Source organism: Microcaecilia unicolor, chromosome 1 (assembly GCF_901765095.1).
Source record: "Microcaecilia unicolor chromosome 1, aMicUni1.1, whole genome shotgun sequence".
Classification (NCBI taxonomy): Eukaryota; Metazoa; Chordata; class Amphibia; order Gymnophiona; family Siphonopidae; genus Microcaecilia; species Microcaecilia unicolor.
The window spans coordinates 728,725,399-728,737,527 of NC_044031.1; the positions used below are offsets into that span (position 1 = coordinate 728,725,399).

At 40.6% G+C, this 12,129-nt stretch overlaps 1 protein-coding gene across 1 annotated transcript in view; it reads left to right on the plus strand.

Moving 5' to 3' along the window:
• The first annotated feature begins 1,216 nt into the window (after nt 1-1,216).
• TMC3 (transmembrane channel like 3) overlaps nt 1,217-12,129 on the plus strand; it is an 86,406-nt gene continuing 75,493 nt past the window's right edge. The window contains exons 1-3 of the mRNA XM_030192011.1: nt 1,217-1,329; nt 2,172-2,318; nt 2,771-2,846. Coding sequence (XP_030047871.1) covers nt 1,217-1,329; nt 2,172-2,318; nt 2,771-2,846 — 336 coding nt within the window. The remainder of the gene's footprint in view (nt 1,330-2,171; nt 2,319-2,770; nt 2,847-12,129) is intronic.

Below are 12,129 nucleotides of genomic sequence, written 5' to 3' on the forward strand. Positions count from 1 at the left end.
ACCTGTTTGTAAATCTATGCTGAAAGCTCACCTTTGGCTCCTAACCACTACTCATTTGCCCTCCTGCTCCCCTGTTCCTCTTTACCCTGTAATCCCGTTGTTCGTAATGTCTTATCTGTCTGTTTTACCTAGATTGTAAGCTCTTTGAGCAGGGACTGTCTCTCTATGTCAAATGTTCAGCACTGCGTGTGTCTGGTAGCACTATATAAATGCTATTAGTAGTAGTAGTACAAAGAGTGCATTAATGTTAGTGCCTAATTTATAGAATTGTTCTCATTCGGGCATATAGCCTTTCCTTTTCTTCTCCCTTCTTTATTGATCTCCCTGATTATCTCTTTTATCACTCCCCTTGCTATTATTGAGGTCTAAGGAAGGGACAAAAGTGAAAGTTCTTTGTTTACCTATCATAATCTCTGTGAAGAGTATATTTTGATGTAAATATATTTGATCTCTTTTGTGTCCTGAGTTACATGTAACAAGATTTATGCTTGTGTAAAGTTATAAAAGTATAAATAACTAAATAAGAATTGTTCTCATTCAGTGCATTAATTGAATGGTGAGATGATGGGAGTGACTGACAGTTACTGGGGAGGTTTTGTAGTTATCATGCATTGATTTATATGCAGTAACTACAAAACCGTACCACATTTTGGTAATTTAGCCCTTTTGTCTGCATAACATAGGTGTTGTTTCACTTTTCTTTAAAGTAACAAGTTTCAGACCACTAGAAAATCAGAGTTCCAAAGAAGCTGTTTCCAAATTAATAATTACTGATATTAGGCTTTTTTTTTTTTTTTACTTGAGTAGATTATTTCTTTCTCATTCTTAAGGTTGATTGTTTTCATCGTGTCTGAAAGGCCAATCTGCTACAGTTCCCATCTTACAGGGTTTGATCAATTTTTTTGCCTGTATGAAGACACTTTTAGAATCAAGCCTTTCATCTTCACTAAATTATAAGATGCATCCCACAGTTATTTCTTGAACTGTCTTGTAAGTTCATTGCATTGCAGAGGTATAGTACATGCTGGCCCTTTAAGGCTTTGGCTACTCGTTCCCTCCCCTCCACCCCCTGCCCACCCCACTGACGAGCTGTTCTGCTCTCCTGCTTTCTGAACACAGAGTTACAATCTGTCCAGTCTTGCAACTGCATGGGAACCCCCTGCACCCAGGAAATTTCTAATATCCAATTAGCTGGGAAAGATCTAAGATTCTGCTAATGACAACAGTAAGTGGATCTACTACTCTTAGACCTCTCAAATCTAAAAGGTACAAAAGTGTGAAGAGGAAAGCCAGTCGGATATACACCTCATACCAGGAGCCACCTCACAGGTAAGAAATGTTCTAATTTCATTTTTTTTCTACAATTCAAATCAACATAACACATCTAGGAGAAGAGTTTAATTCACATTTGCTCCAATTTATATTTGAAAGATGTTCTGGAAAGAATGGAAGTCTGTTGTATCTTTCCTTAAAGTTATATTCATTCTAGACTCGTCTGAATGCAGGATAAATGTGATTTCTACCTGAATGTTGTGTATTTCTGGAAGAGAACTTCTTAGCAAAGATGTTGCCTATTTCTGGGACAGTTCCTAGCGCTGCTGTCAAAGGGTCATTTGGTACTAGCAACGTGTGGCAAAAAAAAAAAAAAAAATCGTGAAATTCAGGACCACGGACAGTAACTTCTGTTCCTGGAATAAGGCAAGGCAACCTACAAAGAAAATAATAATAATAATTTTAAAAAAACAGATTAATGAGCAGAAAGCTATTTGTTTTAAGAAGACTGAAGTTCAACAGCTTACCCAGAAGAAAATCCAAGCAGCATGAAAGAATCCTGAAAATATCAGGTGGAATTTTCCTAGGAACTCTGTGCCTGTACTGGATTCATCACTTTGCCTTGCTGTGAGATTTGGATATAAACACCACACACTGTCGTTGCAATCTGATTTATGAGGTTTAATGGAATTAAGTAGATTCATATAATAATAATACCTGGATTCAAAATACTGTAAAAATCGTCATTAAAATATATTTATTTATTTAAGGTTCATTTGTATCCCACATTTTCCCACACATGCAGGCACAATGTGGCTTACAGAAAATTAGGAAAATTACAAATTAAGAAAATGCAGATATCTCATTTATTCTAACTCTTCCATCTTCCTGAATTTCAGTAATTCAGATGACGATGAGAATGGAGATGGAAAAGAGGATAGTAATGACCCAGAGACAATTTTCCAGAATATACAGTTTCAAAAAGAGATTATGGCAGACATTCGCTGTCGACCTTGGCCAATGAGACAAAAGTTAAAGGCACTCAGGTAGGCTACTAACCTGTTTAAATGAAAGTATTTCTTCATGGAAATGTTTGTTCAAAGAAAACAGGAATTTCACAGAAAAGAACGAGCCATGAAAATAATTGAACATTTCTGCACTTTGGGGTAATCTTGTCAATACAACATTTTTGTTTATGGACACAAAAAAAGTGTTGTTTTTTTTCTCTCACTCCCTCACACCATCTCACTCAGTTTAGTGGCAGCTTAATGCAGTGCAGTTTCAGTAATGTAATGTAGCACCCACAAGAAGGACCTAATGCTGCAAACCAGGGTTGTGCTGTCAATCCTATAAAACTAGCAGAATATGGAATCCCTGTCTGCTGCTGAATGCAAACACTCTACAATGTTGGACAATGCCTCTTTTCACTATCATACTGCCTGGAAACTACAGTGAGCCAATTTTGTTTTTCCAGTTTCAAATGTGTCTTCCTTTGCAGACAAGCTAAAGAGATTGTGCTGAAGTATGAAGGCAGGCTGACAAGAACAAGAGGTTACCAAGCAGCTGGTGCAGAGGTACATTTAACAAAAAAAAATGTTTATTTTTTTATTAGATTCTGGATATATCACCTTTCAGAAGCCAGCAAAGTGGTTTATAGTACAATAAAAAAAATTCAATAAAATACAATGAAAATTGATAACCATAAATAAGCAAAGAATAAAAATGGCTTCATGGCTTCTGACTCTTCATGGAATAGCTACTGCAGGGTATGCTAATCCATAGAAGACTGTGTTTCTGTCTAACACTTTAATGTAGAAGAACTCAGAGCCCTCCAAAATGTAAAAGTACACTGTTGCTCCAGACCCAGAGTGCTGTACTTTGCCTCAGGGGATCCAAGTTTAGATTCCCCTTCCATTGGTTCTGATTGGATTTGGGAATGCCGCAGAGGTGCAACAATGGTGCACTCAGATACAGGGAGGGAAGGCAGATGACTGTTGCTAGTGTTAGTCCCTGTAGACCAATAAGCATTACCAAAAGTATTAATTAGAGGAGATGCCCCTCCTGACATCAGGGTGCCAAGGGTTCATGCAGCCATCTGAATAAAGCGGAACAAAGATGGAGTGCAGAAGGGAAAACATTTTTTTTTATGTAGCCACATTGTAATTTCTTTGCATGAAAGACTTGAGAATGAAATTGTCTGTAGGCTAATTAGTTGTATGAAAGGGAGACCTTGGTATTATAGTGCACTAATTACATTACCAAGAAAAAATGCTATTTTTATGCTGATATTTGGGACCTAAGACTTTCCATTTCAAACAGAAGTTGTTCCAGAGAACATATTTTAAATACTATAGCTGATTCTGATTCTTCTTGTGCACATATACCAGGACATTCAGGTGTGAGAAAAATCAAAATGCAACCAGTCAGAATCTGCTCAGAAAGATTATGCCAAATGTTGTGTGCAATACATCATGCAGGCAAAAGGCCTCTTATAAAACACCTGCTGGCATAAAAGTACATATGATGGCATAATATTGCATACTTTACTGATAGAAATGTGCAGGGGTGAAGTTTGATTAGACTTGACAAATATGAAGCATGTAGATTGCAAAATATGCGAATCTAGTCATGTATTTGAATAATCTACGTGCCAACGTTTACACCTGCTCAAGAAAACATACAAGGTGGATAAAATCCCTGCTGTTTATGCATTATTTTACAGACAGGTGGAGGAGCATTTTTGATATGATATCTAAGTCCGAATTGATATATTTTGCTGAAAATGTCTCAAAAAAAAGTCTAGCTCATGGTCATAATCAAACCCAGAAAATGTCTGCATTTCTGGTTTGATTATGGGTTTGAGCTAGACATTTTCAGGCTGAACCTGTCCATCTATAGATACCATTTTTTGGAGAAACAAAATGCCTCCGGGAAAAACAAGCCATGGGGACATCTGTCTGGCACCATTCCAAGTGAACTGGCCACACAGTCATCCAGGCAGTGCAGAGGGGTAGTCTAGTGGTCAGTGAAGTGGACTTCACATAAGAACATAAGAATAGCCTTACTGGGTCCATGTAGCTCAGTATCCTGCTTCCAACAGTGGCCAATTCAGGTCACAAGTACCAAATAGTAACGAGATTCAAGCTACTGATCTCAGAGACAAGCAGTGGATTTCCCTATGTCTATCTCAATAGCAGACTATAGGTTTTTCTTCCAGGAACTTGTACAAACCTTTTTTAAACCCAGATATAGTAACCTCTGATACCACATCCTCTGGCAATGAATTCTAGAGCTTTACTATTCATTTAGTAAACAAAATATTTTCTCTTGTTTGTTTTAAAAGTAGTACTATGTAACTTCCTTGAGAGTCCTCTAGTCTTTGTACATTTTGAAAGAGTGAAAAATTGATTCACTTCTACCCATTCTACACCACTCAGTATTTTGTAGACCTCCATCATATCACCCCTCAGCCATCTCTTTTCCAACCTGAAGAGTCCTAATCTCTTTAGCCTTTCCTCATACAAGAGAAGTTCCATACCCTTAATCATTTTGGTTGCCTTTTTTCCAACCTTTTCTAATTCTGCTCTATCTTTTTTAAAATACAGTAACCAGAATTGCACACAACATGCAAGGTGTGGTTGCACCATGGAGTGATACAGAGGCATTACAATATTCTTTGTCTTATTTTCTACCCCTTTCCTAATAATTCCTAGCACTGTTTGCTTTTTTGGATGCTGCCACACACTGGGCAGAAGATTTCAGCACATTGTCCAAAATTATACCTAGATATTTTTCTTGTGTTCTCACTCCTATGGTGGAACCTGGCATCAAATAACTATGCTTTGGATTATTCTTCCCAATGTGTATCACTTTGCACTTTTCCACATTAAATTTCATCTGCCATTTGAATGCCCAGTCTTCCAACTTCCTAAGTTCATCCTGTAATTTTTCACAATATGCATCTATTTGGCCGGTGCCGCAAAAAGCAGTCCCGAATCGTATTATCGAAAAAGATGGCCAGCCATCTTTTGTTTCGATAATACGGTTGGGGCCAGCCAAATGTCAAAGATGGCCGGGTTTGAGATGGCCGGCATCGGTTTTCGCCCATAATGGAAACTAATGCTGGCGATCTCAAACCCGGCGAAATCCAAGGCATTTGGTCATGGAAGGAGCCAGCATTTGTAGTGCACTGGTCCCCCTGGTGTGCCAGGACACCAACCGGGCACCCTAGGGGGCACTTCTAAAAATTAAAAAATTAAAATAGCTCCCAGGTGCATAGCTCCCTTGGGTGCTGAGCCCCCCAAATCCCCCCAAAACCCACTCCCCACATCTCTACACCATTACCATAGCCCTTATGGGTGAAGGGAGCACCTAGATGTGGGTACAGTGGGTTTGGGGGGGGGGTTGGAGGGCTCCCATTTACCACCACAAGTGTAACAGGTAGGGGGGGTATGGACCTGGGTCCACCTGCCTGAAGTGCACTGCACCCACTAAAAACTGCTCCAGGGGCCTGCATACTGCTGTCAGGGAGCTGGGTATGACATTTCAGGCTGGCATAGAGGCTGGCAAAAAGGTTTTGTTTTTGTTCTTTTTTTTGGGTGGGAGGGGGTTGGTGACCACTGGGGAAGTAAGGGAAGGTCATCCCCAATTCCCTCCAGTGGGGCACTTTTTTTAGGACCAAGTGTAGCCAGCGAAATGCTCCTCAGAGCCAGCCTTCTTTTTTCCATTATCAGCTGGTCAGCCATGTCTTAACAATGCCCCCATCCCGCCTCCCATACCCTTCCGAAACACCCCCTTTAACTTTGGCCGGCTCTGCGACGGAAAGCAGTTGGAGCCGGCCAAAATTGGCTTTCCATTATACCGATTTGGCCGGCGTTAGGAGATGGCCGGCCATCTCCTGATTTGTGTCAGAAGATGGCCGGCTATCTCTTTCGAAAATAAGCTGGATAGGCATCTATAAGGGCAATTCTATCTAGGCATCTGCATTTATGCGCCTCTTGTATGCATAAATATCTCAAATACTAGAACTTATGGATAGTGGACATGCACTGGATGTAGTTTACTTGGATTTCAGTAAGGCCTTTGACACGGTCATAAGTACATAAGCACTGCTACGCTGGTAAAAGACCAAAGGTCCATCAAGCCCAGCACTCCGTCTCCGACAGCGGCCAATCCAGGCCTCAAGAACCTGGCAAAATCCCAAAATTTAATAACAATCAATGGACTTTTCCTTCAGGAATCTGTCCAGACTCCCTTTAAACTCAGCAAGGCCAGCTGTCATCACTACCTTCTCCAGCAATGAGTTCCAGAGTCTAACCACACGCTGAGTAAAGAAAAACTTTCTCCAATTTGTTTTAAACCTACCACATTCTAATTTCTTCTTGTGTCCCCTAGCACATTGAGCGGAAGATTTCAACATCCTATCCCTCATAGGAGACTCATAAACTCAGCAGGCTAAAGTTAGGACATGAAGTGGTGAGATGGATTGCGAACTGGTTGACAGATAGACGGCAGAGGGTGGTGGTAAATGGAATCTATTCAGAGGATAGAAATGTAATTAGTGAAGTGCCTCAGGGATCAGTACCGGGGCCGATTATATTCAACATATTTGGAAGTAACATTACTGAAGGGTTAGAAGGAAAACACCAAGAATTGCAACAAAGTGGACTCCCTGGAGGGAATGGATGATATGAGAAGGGATCTACAAAAAAACTGGAAGAATGGTCAAATGTTTGACAGTTAAAATTTAATGCAAAGAAGTTCAAAGTGATACACACTCCGAGGAAAACCTTGCTAGCGCCCGTTTCATTGTGTTCAGAAACAGGCCTTTTTTTACTAGTATTCTATATTCTACAGTGGAACCTGAGCACTCAAGTTCTATTATACAATAGGTTCTTACCATGCATCCTTGTGGCTCCTAAATGGAGGTGCCCAGTTGTAGGATTGCCCCTTAGGTGTCTTTATAAAATATCTCTATGTAATTGCCCTCTTAAACCAAGTGTCCTATTATAAAATTAACATATGTATACTCTATATGGTGGAGTGAATTAAGTAGTATTCAAAAAATGCTTGCAAATACCTGGTATCAGCGAGAACTGCAAAAGGGCAACATATATAATAATTCAATAAACAAAAGTCTCAACAACTCCACAGGTATGCCAGTTTATCTAGAAATTACTGGCTGGCTGTACTGGAGCATCCATCATCATCAGTGGCTTAGTCATAAGCCAGGAAAAATAGAACAGTGTGAAAAAAACTCCCAATTGTGGAGAAAAACTGAGTCTTCACTAAGAACCACTCTGATATCCAAAACAAAAAATTAGTATTTTAATTGACCTGCCTTAAAAAAACCAACAGTTACCCTATTGAGTGGTTTTAAAGATTTGTTTTAATAAATAACAAACAAAACTAGAATGAATTCTGCTTTCAGATCTGGATAACCCAAACATGCATAAAAAATAAAAACACATTCTGCCTGATATTCAATGGTATTTAAGCGCCCAGGAATGGCTCCTGGTCAGTTAAATAGCCTTAAGCTGGATAAGTGCCAATAATCAGCATGAGATAGCCGGCTATCTCGGCTGAATATTAGTGCTTAGCAGCTAGCCAGATAACCAGCTATGTCACATGTTATAGCTGGTCAATGCTGATGTTCAGTGGCTGGCTGGCTAGATAAGTTAGGTGGCCAAATCGGGCCATGTGAATAGCAGGCCTATCTTTGGCCGCTATAGCTTAGCCGGTCAGTTGATGAATATCATCTTAAGTACATAAGTACAAAAGTATTGCCACACTGGGACATACGAAAGGTCCATCAAGCCCAGCATCCTGTTTACAACAGTGGCCAATCCAGGTCACAAATATCTGGCAAGATCCGAAAAAAGTACAAAACATTCTATACTGCTTATCCCAGAAATAGTGGATTCTCCCCAAGTCCATTTAATAATGGTCTATGGACTTTTTCTTTAGGAAGCTGTCCAAACCTTTTAAAAACTCCGCTAAGCTAACCGCCTTTACCACATTCTCTGGCAACAAATTCCAGAGTTTAATTACACGTTGAGTGAAGAAATATTTTCTCCGATTCATTTTAAATTTACTACATTGTAGCCTCATTGCATGCCCCCTAGTCCTAGTATTTTTGGAAAGCGTGAACAGATGCTTCATATGTACCCATTCCACTCCACACATTATTTTATAGACCTCTATCATATCTCCCCTCAGTCGCCTTTTCTCCAAGCTGAAGAGCCCTAGCCACTTTAGCCTTTCCTCATACGGAAGTCGTCCCATCCCCTTTATCATTTTTGTCGCTCTTCTCTGCACCTTTTCTAATTCCACTATATCTTTTTTGAGATACATTGACCACAATTGAACACAATATTCGAGGTGCGGTCGCACCATGGTGTGATACAAAGGCATTATAATATTCTCATTTTTGCTTTCCATTCCTTTCCTAATAGTACCTAACATTCTATATGCTTTCTTAGCCGCAGCAGCACACTGAGCAGAAGGATTCAGCGCATCATCAACGACGACACCTACCCTTTCTTGGTCCGTGACTCCTAACGTGAAACCTTGCATGACATAGCTATAATTTGGGTTCCTCTTTCCCACATGCATCACTTTGCACTTGCTCACATTAAACGTCATCTGCCATTTAGACGGCCAGTCTCCCAATCTCGTAAGGTCCTCTTGTAATTTTTCACAATCCTCCCATGATTTAATGACTTTGAATAACTTTGTGTCATCAGCAAATTTATTTACCTCACTAGTTACTCCTATCTCTAGGTCATTTATAAATATGTTAAAAAGCAGCAGTCCCAGCAGAGACCCCTGGGGAACCCCTCTAACTACCCTTCTCCATTGAGAATACTGACTATTTAACCCTACTCTCTGTTTTCTATCTTTTAACCAGTTTTTAATCCACAATAGAACACTACCTCCTATCCCATGACTCTCCAATTTCCTCTGGAGTCTCTCATGAGGTACTTTGTCAAACGCCTTCTGAAAATCAAGATACACAATATCAACCAGCTCACCTTTATCCACATGTTTGTTCACCCCTTCAAAGAAATGTAGTAGATTGGTGAGGCAAGATTTCCCTTCACTAAATCCATGTTGGCTTTCTCTCCCTAATCCATGCTTTTGAATATGCTCTGTAATTTTGTTCTTAATAATAGTCTCTACCATTTGCCCGGCAACGATATCAGACTCACCGGTCTATAATTTCCCGGATCTCCTCTGGAACCTTTTTTAAAAATCGGCGTTACATTTTTTTCAAGCATATACTGTGTCATATTCAGAAAGCTGCATGAGCCCCAACCCTTGAACCTGACTGCCAAATCCCTTTCCCACAGAGAGCAGTCATTCCCAGAACCCCCGAGTATACCAGGAGACAGGGATTTCTTGGGTGGGAAGAGAAGGGAGGGAGGGAAGGTCACAGGTGTATAGGTGTATAGCATTTCTCAGCTTGAATTATAGTGATAAATTAAGCACCAAAGTATATTCAAAAGGGAGGAAAAAGCCTCAGAACCCTTGTTTAACCCTGCGTTCACAACGTTGTAGGATATTTTTCAGATCGTCGGCAAAAAACCTCCTCACAAAAAAGCATTACAACTTGGTAATCCAATAAATGTGACTTAAAAATTGAAAAAACAGCTTATCTTTTTCAAATTCATGCTTAGGAAATTATATTCTATGGATCCCCACCAACTGTGGCCAGAGTTTTGCATGCACTATTCCTCCCTCCCCCACCCCCCCCACCCCCCCATGACTCCAAATTGAAGTCCCACCAGCTGAAGAGATCCTGCTCTAGTGGCCTAGAACACTCCCATATTCACTGCAGAAAGCAGTATTCTCTATGGGCTGCTGCCAAGTCTGCCCTCCCCCCTTCTGCATATGCACAAAAACTGAGCATGCATGGAAGGGGGATAAGCCAGTGCAGTAGCAGCCCATAGAGAGTGCTGCCGGCTACAGTGAGTATGGGAGTGTTCTGGGCCACTGGAGCAGGACCTTTTCAGCTGGTGGAGCTTGAGGATCCCCTAAAGCCTTAACAAGGAAGCCACAATTTTGGGTGGGCCTATTCCACTGCTTTAGAGTCTGGCTTCTTGGGGTTTCCAGTTCAGTTTTTCAACATACGTTTCTATTTGTAATTTGTGGTCATTTACTTTGTGTGTGGTGAGGTTTTATATGCATTTTGCATATATGTGAATGAGGTGCTTGTTCCAAATAATAGGTGTGTTGGTGTTCTAGGGACTGGTGTAATATTTGCTACGCTGCCTTTTTATATACTCTGCAGCTGATAACAGGGAGTGCAGTTAGCCATAGATAGTATCCCCTAAAGTTGGTCCTCTGTGAGAACCAACACCTTTTACCCATGAAAAAAGCACTGATATTACATAGGTTTGCACACACAATATCCAGGAGCCGATATTCAGACTGCGGGAGGGAGCCCGGCTAACTCCCGTGGTCGGTGATCAGTCCAAATACTCAATGCAGGGCCATTTCCGGTGACCGGAACTGAATATCTGGTTAATTTTTGGCTGGTTTAAACTTAACCGGCTAGGTTGAAATTCAGAGACAGCCGGTTAAGTTTAAACTGACAAAAGGTATTACAGCTATTTACACGGCCCAATGTGGCCGCTTACAATAGCTGGCTATATCGTGCGATATAGCCAGGGACTTTTTTGAGGGGCTACTTGGGGGTACTGAGTACCAGCACCTTTTCCATTTTCTGTTAAAATTGACCCATGGACCCAAAGTTTTAATGAAAGAGCTCAGGCTCTACACACCAATTCTGCCTTGTCATAGATTCTGTGACTGGTTGCAGGGGGCCTGGCTATTGTGGGGTGGGTCTCTCAGTGATCACCCCACCCCTGAAGGGTGGCCTAGCATTTGAGTACCGGCACCTTTTTTGCTATAAAAAACATACTGGATACATCTCATTATCTCCTAGTTGCTAACTGGGAATATTTATTAGGGAATAGCCGGCTATCCCCCACTGAATATTGCCGGATAGCCAGTTACGTGCCATATAATCAGCCAGCTGCCATTCCTGATTAGTAAAATGGTTTTGAATATTAGGGGATCAGTGTATAAGGAGCAGGGAGACCAGAGTACCAACGGGATTTCCTAAGGCTTTTTGCCATTCTGTTTCTGTGAGGGAAAAGCTCAATACATCTGGCCCTAAAACCTTCTAATAAAAGTACACCGGAGACCACATTAATGTTCCATTATTCTTTCCTGTGAAAAAGGTCCGTTCCGTTGTAATATCCTAATTGTTTTGTGTGCCCAGAATTAAAGATGTAAATTTCAAGTCTTTATTGTCTAAGTATACAACGTTCACAGAATTCCCCATGCCCAGGTGCAAATCAAAATGTCCCTGTGTTCCATTTATCAAGGTGCAGGTGTGCCGGGAAGTTCTTATCAGCTCTTGCCCAGGCTTCTTTGCAGTGACATGCCTTTGTTATTTATATTCGTATAGTGCAGCCCCTGTAGCTTTATGAGTCTCTTTCTCGGCATCATCGGCAAGGCTTTTAAATTAAAGAAACAACTTTTTTTTTTCAAAAGGCTCTGGTGCAATTTATAGCCTCTGTTAATTCTTTGTTTAATTAAAACACTACAGTCAGGCACTAAAGTCTGAAATGGTTCTATAAAAATTAATTAACTTTTACCATTTAGATTGATGATGCATTTATTAAAATCTCAGCCTGCTGTTGCTGGGGCTTTCAGAAATTTAAGATATTTCCTTTGCCATTTTGATATCTGATGGACCAGATCCGACATTCAAATCCCTGTTTAAACCAAAGTACAAACAGTCTTATCTTAATATCAACACTAAAGAGTAATTTTACTAAGCTGTGC